The following is a 16,685-nucleotide window of genomic DNA, read 5'->3' on the forward strand; positions in this document are numbered from 1 at the left end:
AATATTTTTGGACCTATCTCCTGCTAATATGTCTCTAAAGACTTGCAGTAGTTCTATTTCCACACATGTTCTTTGTAGGCATGTTTCTAATAGAGTAAAAAAAAAAATCCAAACCCAGACAATTACGTTTATGTTCAAGCATGGCTTCCCTAGGACACATAGAAGTCAATTTGCTTATTGCCAGTCTACTGAGTTACTTCTACATCAGGTCAGAATTAAAAGGACCTTCTCAAGTACCTGCATGTATGATATGTCAGAAAACCATATGCTGACACCTACTGCGAAATAGAAGGATTTAAATTTTTTTAATTATGATCACTGTAGTCCAATTATTAAATTACTATATAAATTGTTATATTGAGTATTTAATATTTGCAGATATTTACACAGTAGAGTTGCTTGTTTCAATTTACTATAGTATGCAGAGGAGAATTTTTATCAGCTCTCTTGAATGCGTTGTAAAAGTATAAAGTTTCTACACAGTAAATTTAAAATAATAATAAAAATACCAGTTAAACTTCCTATATATTCAACATAAAAGTAAGTATAGCGATTTGGCTAGTTTTGCCTTTATAAATTTTCAGTGGAGTTTGCTGCTAAATTTAAAACCTTATTAATTCTATCATACTAGCCTGAACATTTAATACAGTAAGCCTCAAAATGCCTACAGGATACACGTATTGATATCTCTGTGTCAGCTATGGAAAAGAAGGCAAAGACAATTAAATGAGTTCCCAAGTTGCACAAGTATTCTAATGGACCAGAACATTTGGATTTCTGTATTCTTGATGAAGAATTTAATACAGTATGTTAGTTGCAAACATGTTAATAATTTCCTGCCTTTGTGTGTTACTCAGAATTCAGTTTTTAAGCACAGGTAGAAGGAATTTGGGGAATGCCTTTCTCAAGGAAATGGGTTGAAAATTATTATGCTGATGATTTAATCATCAAATACAGATTACTAAATTTTCACAAATTTATGAAACCAAACTTTCATAGGTTCTCTCACTTACAGAGCCATTTGTAACTCTGAGCAGCGAGGACTTACAGCTTTTCATACTTCCTTTTTTCTGAGATTGTTGAAAACTAACTTGCAACTTTTTAATTAATCCATTAAAATGTTTTCTTTAAATACTGATTTTAAATTCTTTGCATTCATTCCAATGCCACCTTTCTCAAAAGCTTTATTTCAGGAAGAGACTCTAGAATAGATGGGGGTTTTCCTACACCAAAGTTTTGTCTGTGCTTCATAATATAGTTGCATCCTAAAGCAAGTCTTGGCAAATTTTTATTTGCTTAAATTACTACATTAATAACACTAAGTTCAGGTGAGAAGATTAATGTAAATTGTGGGGTCTTTGATAATGTAAGTTTTTATAGTGGTAATGAATTTGGAAAACAGATATCTCTCCTGCCCCTGTATCTGCTTTGGAATAGCACTGTTTGACATTGTACTGGTTGTAATACTGGTTGCTTATGTCATAACTTATCTATAACTGAATATTTATTTAAAATTGTTTTCACCTGTTTTCAGTCTTGATTTTGTGTTGCTTTTTAAGGCTCACAGGCAGGGAAATGATGCCAGTCAAGCCTTTTTTGTTTTTTGTTTTAATACCAATTTATAAATAATTCTGATTGTAAAGGGAGTCACTCTTCCTCTTCAGTTACACAATTACATCTGGCATTGGATATCCATATTTCCTCTATTCCCATCATATTTCATATTTTAAAGGTGAATTTGCAAAGATTATCTGATATAATCCAATAATATTATAATCTTAAATTTCTTAGTATTGCCAAGATTCAACAATGCATCAGTGACTCTCTCTGTGTGGAAGTTGCAGAAATACTTTAGATACCTTATTTCTTCTTCAAATGCAAAATTTCTTTTTATAGTCCTCCTACAAATAGTTTGTATTACTGACGTTTACACTTACCTGAACAGAAAGCAAAGTAAATAAAACTGTAGGTTATCTATATATATTTTTTTTTTTTTCCAACTCCCCACCCCATCTCTTTCCCCTTGTTGAATGACGGCCATAGTCTGCCCAATTATAAGGTGATTGGCAATGGATTGGCCAGTGGAGCCCCAGTCTACTAGCCCCAGTCTAGTAACTCACAATTTTTTCAAATGCATGAATTTCTTTTAGTCACTTCTATATTCCGATCATGATGAATACAGATAAGATAGCTGACACTAGAATCTTTGGGGTCTTCAGCTTATCACCAAGTGTCTGAAACAAAATAATTTTAATAGACTTAGAAGCGTGGAGCTTTACTTATGTAACTTGTTTCTGAATGTGTTGAACTGTAGCTAATGCTACCTTATATAGGTATTTGTCACTCAGTCAAAATAAATGGAAAAAAAAAAGTGCACCATTTTCAACAGCTTGATTCTCTTTATTTTCATAAATGTTACATCACTTGATGCACTGTATTTCCGAAATGTTTCCAGTTTGCTACAGAGAGAACAGTTCATGTTTTTACAAAATATCTTCTCATTACAGTGTTTTGTTGCATTCTTTATTCATGCTCTTAAATTATCTGCAGTTACTGAATAAAAAATAAAATAAAATGTATGCCTAAGAAGCAATTTTAGCATACTTTACAGACTATTTTATATCTACCTGCCTTCCCTTCTCATGAACCACTTGAGTATAGCAGGATGCTTCTGTATCCAAACTATCCTAGCAAAGTATTTTGATCCTTTGCATAACCTGCAGATTGCATCTTAGTGTGTGTTTTATTTGTACACAGTTTTACACATTAGTAGGTTTGAACAGCTTCTTTTTTCTGAGAGTCTTCTCATATATCGCAATAGGGGAACGGACAGAGTTTACATTATGGCTGCTTCATTACCATCATCTATTATTTACCTATTTGTTTTCCTTTCGTAATAAACCTGCCCGTGGTCCTTTCCTCCCACTGTTTGAGTCAGTTGATACAGCAGGTGGCAATGTCTGCATTCTAGTGATTTCATATGAATGCTTCCTAAACCATTGCATCCTCTTAAAGGCACTCATTGAACTCAGTATGAACTTATTCCCAGAAGATCCTGTCATGGTCTGAAGAGACTGGGCACCAGACTTGTGGAAACAAATCTGATAGCCCAAAGTATTCAACCTGTCTTGACTGAATATTGATGTAATTTTCAGTTTGTCAGCTCTTACTTAAACCATTCCTATAAAGTTTAATGTACTACCTACATCTTTTCCAGTTATTGCAAAAAGTAGCTGTCAAGCATAGCTCATACTACTTTGAGATTAGTCGTCTTAAAGGTTCAAAATCTTTTCTTTCCACGTTTTCAGATCTTTAACAAAGCCATCTTGGTCAAGCAAAGTAGAGGTTAAAAGAGATCCTTATTCTGCTCACACGGAAGAGACATCAGGTGCTGGGGTGGGAGTGCAGACTTGGTTGGCAAAAGTTTTATTTGATTTCACAACATGGTATTTAATCTTTACATTTCATCTCCAGCCATCAAAGGTTGTAAAAACAATCCTGCTGTTCCTAGAATACATACCAGGATGAAAACCCATAGAAAAATACGATCGATTACCATGGCAACGTATTTCCAGTCATCCTGAATCTGAAAAATAAATTGAATAGCAAGTAGGCATGTTTCTCAGATGAATAATTTGCATTAGCAATTACTACCGTTCTATATAGGAAGCACAGAAATTCTTTCCATGTGTAGATGTCTTTCATATATGCGCAACTTACATATCACTGTTTTCATTCACAAAGGAATTAATCTTGAATAAGCTTTATTCGAATATGTTATTTTTGGCAAAGCTGAAAGCTACAAAAAGTTATTCACCAAGACACTGGACTTCACAAGATACAACTTCTCTTCTGTATGTCAAAAACGAAAGTCAAAAGTTTTATGTTCTTAGGTTATCAGGTTTGTCCAGAAAACTTTACTGAAACAGACTGCTCATACTGGTCTTTAGACAGTATGCAAAAAGACAAAGGTTAATTGGTATATAATTATTTGGTACATTTCTTATGTAGTACTGGCATTTGATTGTTCTCATGCATGGTGTGAAATTCCTCTCCTTAGATGTAGAGAGGAAACCAAGTTTCCAAAAATCAGATTTTTCCGAAAGTTTTGGGGTTTTTTTGTTGTGTTTTTTTTTTTTTTACAGTGGACATAACAAGAGTGACACTGAAGTGTTATATATGTTATACATTAACAGTAACTACATTAGGTGATCGTTTTAGTTACTCTTGAGATTACAGTTTAAAGTTTTACTTCATTTTTCTCCAGGAAGGCTAATAGATGAATAATGCTTTTGTTATTTTTGAAATTTTGCACTTTTTAGCTTAGAACTTGTTTGTTAAGGCAGACTTAAAAAAACCAAAACAATCCCGTATTTTCTGTATCAACTAATTCTAAGTGAAGTTCTGATTTCAGCATAAACAAAATAACCTCATTCTAACTTTAAGTGCTATACTGCAGAGGATTTAAATTAAATGATGACTGTGGTGGCGTGGCTATGGTTCTTAGTATGTTTTTGGAATGTGATTAAAAAGAAAAGTTTGATTTTTCTTTTCTATTGCATTGAGATGCAGTTTTGTGAAAGATGATGGTCCCTGTCTTGCAGCAGTTGTTTGATTTAGCTGCAGCACTCTACTCTCCAGCAGCTGCAGAACAAGCAGCATCATCACTGTGAGAGACATTCATTCTTACGTTCCTTATTATTGGTGGTAAGCTGTGGGAGGGAGAATGTAGCTTTCTAAAGGCCACGGAGTCAGCAAATTCCAATACTAAGATCATCACTTAAAAAATCCTCACTGAATCTTGTAGGATGGATACTCAGTTATGTTCCCCTAGCAGTGGTTAGCTTAAAATGCTTCACTCAGCGTGTCTGTTGTCAATAAAGAGAATGTTGTGCAACAGAGCTGCTCCCTAAGATTATCTGCATTCCAAATTGCACATATTTGTAATACAGCTTGGGCATTTTACTTGTATAAAACAGTGTCTGCAGTTTGAGTAACAGTAAAATATGTTCTTACCTCTTTTGCTTCATTCTGCATTTTCATATTTTCTGCAATGTATTTAACACTTTCAATAGCGTCTCTGATTTCTGGTGACAGAGCTGAAAATGAAAACAGAGGATCTACAGACTCAGAGCTTGAACTTCTTGTGAGATTGCCACTGAAATCCGAGAACTTCATTCGTTGATGCTGACAGCAGCTGCATGCCACATCTTGACATACAAAGCCATCCCTGCAGCATTTGGTTTCAGAACTGTTGAAGCAATTCAAGTTTGAAAACTCAGAAGTGAAAAAGGGTTTTGGCTTCTGATTATTCTCTTCATCACTGGCAGGCCTTGTCATAAACATGATCCTGGGAAGTAAGTTCAGGAAAATGGTTCTCACCCACACAGGCATTGTGTGTGTCTTGGGTGTTCTGTAGTGCACATTAAGTACGAATACCGTAATGACGATAGACAGAGTTACAAAAATCATAGTGAAAAGGAGGTATTCCCCAATAAGTGGGATTACCAGGGAAGTAGAAGGTATGGTTTCTGTGATAACCAGAAGGAACACTGTTAAAGAGAGGAGGACTGATATGCAAAGTGTTACCTTCTCACCACAGTCTGAAGGCAAATAGAAAACTAATACAGTCAGAAAAGAAATCAGCAGGCATGGAATAATCATATTGATAGTGTAAAATAAAGGTAAACGCCTAATGTAAAGAGAATATGTGATGTCTGGATATATCTCTTCACAGCAGTTGTATTTGATGTCATGCTTATACCCAGGAGCTTTAATAATGGCCCATTCTCCACTCTCCCAGTAATCTTTCAGGTTCATTGTAGAGCCGATTAAAACTAAATCAATTTTGGCTTTATCATAAGACCAGGAACCAAACTTCATGGTGCAGTTCTGATAGTCAAAGGGGAAGTACGTTACATCTATTTTACATGAGCTTTTAAATATAGCCGGAGGTATCCAGGTCACATCACCCGTGTATTTTAATAGGGCCTTTGTCTTGTCATCAACCTGGAAATCCCCAACTGCACTGTAAAACAGATAAAATAACAAAATTAGAATGCAACTACTCCAGGTAGTTTCATAGATTCAGATCCTATACAATAACTCTTTAATCTGCTTTGGGAAAGTTAGCAATTCCACGTTGACGTGGAACTGAATTGCATGTGTAGGACTGAGCAGCTGTCAAATTTGTGTCGTTAAACTGAAATAAACAGCTGTATTAATTTACTATGGAGGATTTGAAAGGAAATATTCTCCCTTAAAATAATATGACTTGGTGCAATCAATATTTGAAGCAGCAAATAGTAGATTGCAAATGACAGTCCGACTAGATAGTAGTTGGTTGTAGGTCCCTTCCAACTGAACTATTTTGTTCTATTCTGTTCTAGATCAAGCACATCAGAATCCAAGGGCTGGTGAGAGGATACCTGCACTACTGGTATTTCCACCTCTCCTGTGGACAGTGCAGGTAGTAACTATGGATAGAGGGATTAGGGTTGGGGTGCATTTTTGCATAGGAGTGTGTTTGGAGAAGGGTTTTTTAAGTACCACATTGCTGTCCTGATCACATGGATCATACAAGATCTGTGTGACGATTACAGTTGTTTATATGAAAAGTAAAACTAAAAAGGTAACTTAAAGTGTTAAGGCCACAGTTAGAAAAGGAGTGTCATCACAGGTGTTTCATAGACCTAAGTTTTGGATCTGTGTAGCTAAGTCCATTTCACTGAGAACTACTTCCCGACATAGCGGAACGATGCATTTAGTTATAATTTAGCTCCTCACAGTCTCAGAAACTTACATCCAAATCAAACTTTACCTGTAGCTTTTATTTATCAGCACTATCATTGTAAAGGTGTCAAATTGTGAGTTTAAATGCTAAAAAGCTAGAATTTGCAGGTTTTTTCAGTTAAAGATCTGACTCAGACAAGAATTCTCCAGTATAAGGGAATTCTTGCCACCTCTCTTGTAGACAGTGATAAAAATAATAGTAAAAGAGGGGGCTTGTGAAGGGGAAAAGCAAAGTTCCCTTTGGCCTGCCCACTTGCAGCTGCAGGTCAGGAGCTGGCTCCTGCCCAGTGGTACGGATGTAGATGCCATGGAGGTGGTACAGCAATAGGGGCAGGTGTGTTGAAAAAGGCTTTTCCAGTCAATTCAGTGAAACTGCTGCTGATTTTTTTTTTTTAAACTAGTTACATCACCCCCCTTCTTCCTGAATTAAGAAGATAAATATGCAAGAGTCTCACTTGTTATATAAAACAATATCTGGCTTCCAGATCTGGCCAGATGGTACTCGGATGAATTCAGCACCTCCATAGTCTGCAGGATTCCACCGAAGCTTGTAATCATTCCAGATCTAATTACAGAAGAAATGGGTCTATGTTAGGTTTGTGCAGAAATCAAAATTCAGTGGACTAGACTCAAACCAACTGCTGTCATATCACTTCTAGGGTTGTCTTATTTTGGATACTACAATGATTCGATTTTTCTTTAACAAACACGTATGTTTGGTGTTTATTCACGTGGAGGTTAGTCTAGATACGACTTAGCCATGTGTGACTCCATGTCCCAGGAATGTCTACTCAGTAGTTGAAACAAGGTGAAAGAGGGAATAAGATACTGTCTTGCCAGAGAGTGTAGGACTTAAACAATAACTTGGGTCTCAAAAAGCCAGGTATCTGTGAGATGAGGAACGCAAATTGATCAGAGGCTCTGGTGCCAGGTGTGAGCGAAGGAGCCAGGGCAGGTGGGTTAGAACGAGCTGCCGGGTGTCACTGCTCCGTTAAACGAGCCTTGTTCATCAGGGCTCATGAAACCCCAGTTTAACATTAAGCTGAAGCCGGGAATTAAGTTGGCTGTTAAGCTGACTGCAACAGTGAGTAATTGCGTTTTTAACCCATAAAGCTCCTTTTAATTGAAGTCAGCATTTTTGGCTCGTTTTCGCTTCCCAGGAGCCAACCAGCAGCAAGTGATGCTGTGTGGGACCTCCGTGCTGAGGTGCTTCCTCTGTGCGTCGGTGTCTGCCAAGGCAGCGTGTTGGGGAGTCTCCCTAGCAAAAACTGGAGTATTTAGCAGTATATTAGGCCTAGCAGGGTTACAACTGCAGCCGACGGCTCGTAACCGAGTCTGACAGCTGCATCCCGAGCCAGGCCGGTATTTAAATGCCGCAGCACTGACGGACCGTGAGACGGGAAGGTGCCGGGGCCGGTGGCGACGAAGCCGTTCCGGCCGGTCAGTTACCGCGGTGGGAGATGCCCCCTCGCAGGGGGCCGGCCGGGCGGGACGTGCCGCGCAGCGTCGTGCCCGCGGCGGGAGGCGGCCCCGGGGCTGCGCGGCGGCCGCGTAGTGCCGCTGGGGGGCAGCAGCGCGGCGGGGAGCGGCCGCTGCTGGAGCCGGCGGGGCCCGGGCCGGGCCCGCGGTGCCTCCCGAGGCGGCGGCTTTGCCCCGCAGGGGGGAGGCCCGGCGAGCCCGCGGCCGCCGCCCTGGGGGACGGCGCTTCCCGTCCCTGGGGCGGCCCGTGAGGGCTGCGAGCCCCCCGCCCGGAGTGGGGCGCGCCTCCCGCGCTGGGGAGGAGGTGAGTTGGTGCCGTCGGGGCTATCGGAGAGCTCTACTTACGTGCTTCAGCCACAAGTTGGTTTCCATTATCTGGTTGACTTCATCCTGGAAAACAGAGGTGTGTCGGGAGGGGCGCCGGCCCTCCCGTCGCCGCGGGCGCCCCGGCGGGGCGGGTACTCACCACCTTCACCAGCTGGGACATGGACACCTCGAACTGGATGATGACGGGATCCGAGACGTTCTTGACGGGACGGACGAACTGGTTGTAGCTCTCGAAGAGGGCCGCGTAGAGCCGGTGCTCGGCCTCGGAGCCGCCGCAGCCTGCGGAGGGCACGGCGGGGTGAGCGGCCGCGGGGGCCGGCGCAGCCTCCCGGGCAGCAGCACCTCGTGTGAGGGGGCTTGGCCGGAGGGGGGTCAGTGCCACTTTTGCTGCCCGTCTTGCTGTGTATTAACTGCTTAGCATCTGTACGAGGCGTGGGAAAAGGCCAAGCCTCGCATTAGTGAGTAGTGGTGTGTCATGACTGGCATTTGCTTAGGCTGGGAGAAGAAAAGCAATGAAAGACAATGCTACAACAGACTTTTTCTCACTTAAATCTCTGCAAATGGGTTCAAAAAATAAGTTTCAGGGAGTTACTGAAGAACTGGAGAACAGAAAGCACTTGGTCCTCACAGGCCTAGTCCCCTAGACCTGCCAAAGTTTCAGGGCTGTGGAGCAGCGGCAAGAAAAAGTATAAACTGACAGACCAGGCCACTTGTAAGCTGTCAAAGCGTTTTGCACTAGGAGACTTCCTAGGATATCCTAGGATACTCGATTCTGCTTTGTAGCCTGAGTCGTGATTGCATGATTATAGCGATGATAACAGCCTGCTAGTTAAAATATGGAAAAAAGGATTACAAGTTGATTAGTCATTATATTCAAATACTTTTATGCACATTCAAATAAATGTGCTAATTGCCCATTTATTATTCTAAGTAATTTTTATTTATAATATATTCCTATTGTCTGTTTTGCCACTGATTTGCGCTCATGGTGCCTTCTGGCTGACAGAAAAGCTGCAAACTAAAATTCTTAACAAGGTCTTTCAACTGTTTCGGGATGAGGTACGAGAGCCTGTATTTCAAACTACCTTTTTACTGTCTGAGCTAGCTAGGCAATAACCATCCTGGCAGCTGAACACTATTTGAAAGGCAATGGCCCTTTATTTTTAGGAAATCTCTCTTAAACTCTCTTCTGGATGACACATCCTCAAGCACTCCAACTGAAAAACAAAAAAAGACCTGTTTTGTCATTTACGGATGACACTATACGAATTTGGCAAAGGCACAGAACTGAAGTCTGTTGAACATACACTACAGTTCCTTTCAGACACAAATGATATACAGATATTTGCAAGGACATGTTTGGTTTTTTTTTTTTCCAGACCGTTGTTTTTCAGTAGAGGAGACAGGAGGCAGAAGTATCTGCAGGTGAGTGATCTATAGTGCTTCACAAAGCAGGTATTACTTTCTGATCTTTATAAGAGCTCCCCTCTCCCTAGGACAAGAGGGTTCCCTTCATGTGAAACTGTATTCAGCTAAAACCTCTTTTTTTTTTTTTCTTTTCCCCTCCTCTTGTTCGTTGGAGAGCAATTTTGTTTTCAGATTAGTGAAATCATTTAAGTCAACTTGTTAACTGAAAAATGAACACATTTCTTTCACACTTTTTAACTGCCATCCTAGTCCTTATTATTTATTGGTATCTTATATCTCTCAGATCAAGATTTCCTGGAATAAATCCTCCCAAACCTTTTAGGTAAATAATTTTAAAGGTAGCTCTTAACGACTCTGTGTTATAGTCAGTCCCAAATTGCCAGCCTTTTTACATGTCACCAGCACTCTAATCAAGTCTAGCATCCACTGTATCTAGAGAAGTGCATTGATGTTGTGGGTTTTTTTTATTTACATGTTTTGATGCTTTCCATATCTGCGGAGTGAAGGTGCGCTGTTTGCAGCACGTATTTAAAGCCATTTAATATTGTCACTTTCTCATAGTCTTCTCTACGATATGTAAAACCACACCTTTACGTGTAAGGTGCTTTCTCTTCTGAATGTTAAAATGGCTTTGTGTGCCCTGTTGGGCATCTGAAATCAGGACTACTTAACTACTTTACAAGGAGAAATTTTAAAAAACCCAACAAACTCCAACAACAAACTATATAACAAAAAGAGCTGTAGTAGGATTCTGTACATTTATCCATTAGTTTGGCATGAGCTTCAGCACTTAAAAATAATTTGCACCAAAGCCATCTCCTGTTCACCTTTTCAACCCCTCCCTTCACCAACAAAGAATAAACAAATTAAGGATCACTCACCTTGACAGAGAAAGCAAACAGCAGCAGTTAGAAGGAGAGCGTGCGTGCTCTCCATGGTGTTATGAATTACTGCCTGTCAACAGAGGCTGTTGAAGATGAGCTTAGCTGCCACGATCGTACGAGCATAGGAAGTACAGTGAGCTCCGCTCCTCCGATGCGTGAAACGCCTGGAAGCAGCAGACAGCAGGACCCTGAACACAGTTCTGCGCAGTGAGCTTCCCATTAGGTTTGCTGTGCTGCCCCCTTTCTAGCTACCCAGGCTGTCAGAGCATTGGAAACAGCAAATAAATTGCAGGCAAAACAGATGTTATTGTAGGCAAAGAGCAGTCTTCTGGCAAGGATAATAGGCAAGAGTCCTGAAACCGCTGCATAAACGAACCCGGTAATCTGACAGAGCTAAAGATTTTTCCAGTTAGCTGCTATACAGGTTCCTTCTTTATCAGCTCATGCCAAGCTACTCGGAGAAGTTTAATTAATAAAAATCTTATAATTGAATTGTGCTGAAATGGATATTGACATTAGGGATGCCTGATTTAGCAGTGAACTGGGGTCATGGGACCTGAATTTCCAATTATGCTGTTAATGTTGTGGGTTTTTTTCCCTGCCTGTGTCTCGTCTTGCAAGCGCATGTGCTAGGTGCTTGACTGCATAAAAAGGATGTGCTATTCCCAGGAGTAATTAAAGGCATGTACAACTGTTGCCAGGATCTAAGCCCAGAGCGAAATACATAGCAGCTGGGATCCGGCAAGAGCCAGGGGTTTGGTTTGGAGACCAAACTTGACCAAAGCTCTTGAGAATAACTGTCTTTGAACCGTTCCTGCTTTCATGGATTAGAAAGGTGAAATTTGGGAAGGGAATGAGAGTATAAGATCCTAGCTTGATCCCACAAAACTTTATTGTTCAGGGGGATGGAGATGGGGGACAATGGGGAGTTGTGTTTGAAGTTCAGTCATAAAGTCATGATTTGCAAAGTGGCTCATTCCCCAGGTGCCGATCAGCTTCCTTGTTAACTTCGATGTGAGTTTTTGCACCCCCTTGAACAACCAGGTGATGCAAGGCTCATGCATATAGGTGGGGGAGAGAGGGAAATGTGGGATTCCACCCTTGGTTTTGGAAATGACAAGAGAGAAGCCCTGTGGGACAGGAGGCTGCACCCAATAGGTGCTTCACTCCCTGCTGTTAGAGAAGGATAAATGATGGCCCCATTTGGCAGTGTGTTAAGAGGTAGCACTGGGAGAAAGAGTACCAGACTGGGTTCAGCTGCTCTTGGCACAGAGCTTGTTTATTCTGTTTGCCCTATCTCTCAGAGCATCATTCACTCCATCCCCAGACACATGCTCTTACGATAATTTCTGTAATTCTATTAGCTTGGAGGAAATAGGTTTTCTGTCCGTTTGATTTTATTTCTTTTTTTTTTTTCCAGAGAACTCTGCTGCTTGGTCTTTCAGCTTAACCCTTTGTGGATACATTTTTTTGCCTTTCCAAGGCATTGAGGCTAAATGTTTTCCCTTTCTGCCTTCTTGGTTTCCATGTATAAGCAGCATTATAACTGAGATTTTCGTTTGCTTCTTTTTAGTACCAACTAGAAATGAGCTAAAGCTTCAAAGATCAGATCGTAACCTGTGTTCCCCAAAACTCAGTGCTTAAGCCTGAATAATTTGGAAACATCTGATCTGCAGAGGCAGCAAAGAGCCATTGCATCAAGAGATAAAGGTATTTTAGCTTAATTTGCCTAGTTACTGAAATATTCAGTGGTGTTTGTGTGCAGAGATACTTTGGTTCTAACATCACGTGCTGGAGCTCCTGGTGAAATCAGCTGAGGTTTGTGGTAGGATTATTTTTACGGTTAGGGAGAGTGATCTGATAAGAACACGTCACCATGACTGCATTGCAGAACTACACAGAAGAAGAATTCGTATGGGTAGGGGAAGCTGATCTACCCAAGAAGATGTGCAGTAACAAACCATGTAGCCTTTGCTTTTTAACAAACATGCCACTTTTAGAGGTGTTTTGCGTGTTAAGATTTGTTAAGGTCAAATCTTAATCAGCTCAGGTGATGAGGAAAAGAATATTTTCCCATTTTGTCTGAGGTATTGATGCTTCCTCTATAAAAAGCCAACACTGCTGGTCTTTCTAGTTTGCTGTGGCTGCAGAGATACAGAAACGGTCCCAAATTAACTCACCTGGAGGTAGATAGTACATGTATGTCATGGTGTTGGCACTTCCACGTGTTCTGACTGAAGACAGAATTGGTGAGAGTTAAAGAGTTTTGTGATGGTGGGGAATGGGGAGGGAGCCAGCAGAGGCTTTTCCTTACTAGCAGAGAAGCCAAGGCTGATTGCACACTGCCGTTGAAGAACAATTTTAGTGGAAAATACATTTTGAATGACCGCTTTTCTTCTTTTTTTAATGAAAAACATTACTGTAAAACCCCTGAAAAGTTGAAATGTTGAAGCTTTGTTTGATGAACTGGGATCTTATCATATTCATATTAACCTGCAAGGTGGCATTTTTAATGTTTCCTTTTCTTCAGAAATATTTTATTTTTTAAATTTTGCCAAAAAATCAAAGTGGAAAAACCCTACCATTCTTTGACAAGTTAAACTGGGAACAGTTCTTTATATCGTGTAGGTGGAGCTGCTGAGGGTTAGGCAAAAATAGCATTTCCCATTTTGAAACCACAGTTTTAGGAGGTCAGATTTTTCAAAATTTTATGAAATTCGGTGAAATTTTCCATTCTGAAGTTTGCTATGGATTGAATTTTTTCTGGAAACTTTGAAAAAACACAGTGATGGTTTCCAGGAACATAAGTAGGGAAGAGTATATTGCTTCACTCGTGATTTAAAAAGGAATAAGGTGTACACAGTGTATGGAAAGCACCAGAGCCCACCATTTCCTGGATGAGGAGCTCTAGTTCTGCAGTGATCTCCCTGGGGCCAGGGATGTGCCTTTCGAAAGCTTTTTCTGGGTTTGTCAAGTCTGAGGCCTCCGTCTGCCTGTGCTCTGTGTTAGCTGCTAGCTGAGCTGCCAAATCCTATCTAAAACTTTTGTCTATGCTGGAGATAATTCAGCTGAAGGCTGCAGTTAGGGAGCCAAGCGTTTATCAGTCATTACTGCTCATAAAGATAAGGCCAACTGTGAGATGAGAGTACTGGAGGCCTCATTTCATTTGCATTCAGGCAGTGATGAGGAGGATAATAATAAGAAGAAAGGACCAGGGAGAAGAGTAATGATTGGTAGGAGGGTGAGAGCGGGACAGAGCCCAAAGTGCTGCTGTTGCTGGCTGAAATGAGCAGAGAGGGGTCTCTGCTCTGCACAGGTCCAGTGCCAGTTGTGTGGGCTGCAGGGTCCGTGGCTGACTTGCTGCATCCTTGGTTCCTCGGCTGGGTGAGCCCCTCTCCCTTCTGCCCTGCGGCAGTGTGTAGTAGCTCACAAGAGCGTCTAAGTCTGTGCTGAGGTCTGTGCTCCCTCTTTAGATTCACTGTTCAGGGTTATTGTGGGATTTAAAGGGGCTTCAGCTTTTCGCTGTCTGTGCAGTGCTGGCAGCTGCTCTGGCTTCCCTCTGGCTTCTCTCTAAGCATAAAAAGCTGCTTAGCAGCTGGGGCAGTGTGTGCACGTGTGCTTGTGATGTTCTGTGCCACGGCAGCTCCTGGCACGTAACCTGACATAGAGGGTCACCTCCCTGCATGGGTGAAGGCACCTCTCTGCTCCCAGGGGGCTGCCTGTGCCCCATCTCATCTCACAGCTGTTGTTCAGTTGCCTGCAGAGAAATACGTCTGCTCTCTAGGTTTAAGAAGCAGAAGACGACATTTAAGGTGGGGAAAGCAGGTTTGACCCATTTAAACTTTACACGGCCCACCAGTCACCATGGGAAATGTCCGGAATGGTTAATGTTTGAGGAGATGACCACAGCATTGCCACCCTTTGAGAGAAGGATGTGGCAGTTTCTGTGGTCACAGGGCACACCTGCATTAATAGAGCTGTCCCGCAGTCATCCTTCACCTTCTTGCCCTGTCTTCAGTGATGGGCACCACTGCAGTGCATAGCGGAAGGGGAACGAAAAGGATTCCATTCCTTCTCCTAGCATACAGCCTAGGGGAAATGCTGCTGCTGCTCACATAGTCTCACCCACCCCACTTCTGATAGTTTTTCATTGTAGCTTTCCTAGGCTGCCGCACACCAGGCTGTGCTGCAGTGCTCAGGCCCCTGAGGGAGCCCTTCCAGTGCTCAGACTGAGTGTGGGGTGGGGAGTGGGTGGCAGCAGTTCTGGGGAGTTCAGTACATAGGCAGGGGAAAGAGTGAACACTGGAATCAGCAAAGGTCCTGGAGTTTTGTCCTTCTGAAAGTCCTTCTGAACATTCAGAAAGGTGTTGGTGTAGCTGTTTTGGCATGTCTAAATCTATGTTATCTGTAGCTGCCTGGGAATGATGATCTAGGCGCAGATGTAGCTCAGCTCTGATGAGGACAAGCAGAGCCAGAGGTGACTTCATCTGTGGCTCGTTGAAGGGCACAAGTTTAGGTATCAGCTAATCCTTCTCTGGGACAGGTGACCCTCAGGTCTCCTTCACAAATAGTAGTGGATTGTAACAGTTTGTTTACCATTCATTACTTGTGCCTATCAGTGGTGATAATTTGTTACGTGTCCTGACAACACCCCAAGGGAAAGCTGAGCTTGGTTTAGCTTGAAAAATACCAGGGGCCCACTTGTCTTTTTGCAGGTTATGAGCTACCTGCAACAAAGTGTGGTGGGATTGTCCTGCGATGGGAGTCTAGGGCCTTGATCTGTCCTTTACCAAAGATTTTTAAGACTGTGCATGCGTTATGTGCTTTCATAGCTAATTCGTTGAGCATTATACTTAAATCTACATTAAAATATCCTCAGCAAAATATGCAGGTCTGTCTGTTCTCAAGTGTCTTCTCCTCATTCTACCAGGCTTTCGTAGTTGTCTTCTCTTCATTCTTGCTGCCTTTCAGAGTTATCTTCTGGAGATGCTTTCCTGTGCTCTTAGATTCATGAAAGTGTACATGAATCCCAGTTGCATGAGCTGTTAAATTTGTAGGAACATTTCAGGACAAAATCTATATACAGGAAAATTTTACATTTTATTTATATTTCATGATTGAACAGAGTATATAAATGTTTATTTATCATATATTCTTTTGGCCTCTGTTGATCAATCAGCTATCAGAGATGGCAAGGTGAGAAACCTATTAGTAGTTACCTCAGAAGTATGTCTCTGTCTCTGAGTTCAGTTTTAAATGTCACACTCAAACAACTAAACAGTGATTCCACCTGCAAAGCTCTTTATAAATCAGACACAAACAGTTTTGGTGCATTTGAAGGAAATAAATGTCGTAGCAATACCTTCTTTGTAATAGGGAAATTGCAGTATTCTAAGGAAAGAAAATGTCCTTCCTGAGGCAATGGATGTAAAATACTTTTTAAATAATAATCCTCGTGAGCCAGGATGGCATATTGTACAGTAAATGCCTTTCTTTGTAATATTTAGACTTCAAATAATTGAAAAAAGGGCCAAAATATCACCAGAAGTACTGAACTTATTGGAAGAAAATCATAGTTTTCTGTTTGGTTTGGTTTGTTTTTCCCTTTCTCAGTAAGTCAAGTTCTACTTTCCATTTCCCTGCTCTGAATCTGAGGCAAGAGCAATCAGATGACATCTCAGTCCTCAGCTGACATCTCTGTGGATTTAACAGAGGGGAACGGAGAGCAGAATGAGACCCAACGTCTTTGTAAGCATTGACAATTTTAAATGACAA

General features: G+C 41.3%; 1 protein-coding gene across 1 annotated transcript; it reads right to left on the reverse strand.

The window, feature by feature from the left end:
• Positions 1–3,457: 3,457 nt before the first annotated feature.
• On the reverse strand, positions 3,458–11,019 carry CHRNA3 (cholinergic receptor nicotinic alpha 3 subunit). Its single transcript, XM_086620635.1, has 6 exons — positions 10,908–11,019; positions 8,738–8,877; positions 8,617–8,661; positions 7,248–7,357; positions 5,017–6,028; positions 3,458–3,586 (listed from the first exon to the last, which is right to left on the reverse strand). The coding sequence occupies exons 1-6, from the start codon at positions 10,960–10,962 to the stop codon at positions 3,458–3,460; spliced, it is 1,491 nt and encodes a 496-aa protein (XP_086476761.1). The 5' UTR covers positions 10,963–11,019.
• Positions 11,020–16,685: the final 5,666 nt, after the last annotated feature.

Source organism: Tauraco erythrolophus, chromosome 14 (genome assembly GCF_009769465.1).
Source record: "Tauraco erythrolophus isolate bTauEry1 chromosome 14, bTauEry1.pri, whole genome shotgun sequence".
NCBI classification, from domain to species: Eukaryota; Metazoa; Chordata; class Aves; order Musophagiformes; family Musophagidae; genus Tauraco; species Tauraco erythrolophus.

Coding starts and splice junctions, on each gene's coding strand:
- CHRNA3 (XM_086620635.1), bottom strand. CDS start 10,962: ATGGAGAGCACGCACGCTCTCCTTCTAACTGCTGCTGTTTGCTTTCTC. Junction 8,878..10,907: donor TGTTTGCTTTCTCTGTCAAG/GTGAGTGATCCT, acceptor TGCCCTCCGCAG/GCTGCGGCGGCTCCGAGGCC. Junction 7,358..8,616: donor CCAACTTGTGGCTGAAGCAC/GTAAGTAGAGCT, acceptor TTCTGTAATTAG/ATCTGGAATGATTACAAGCT.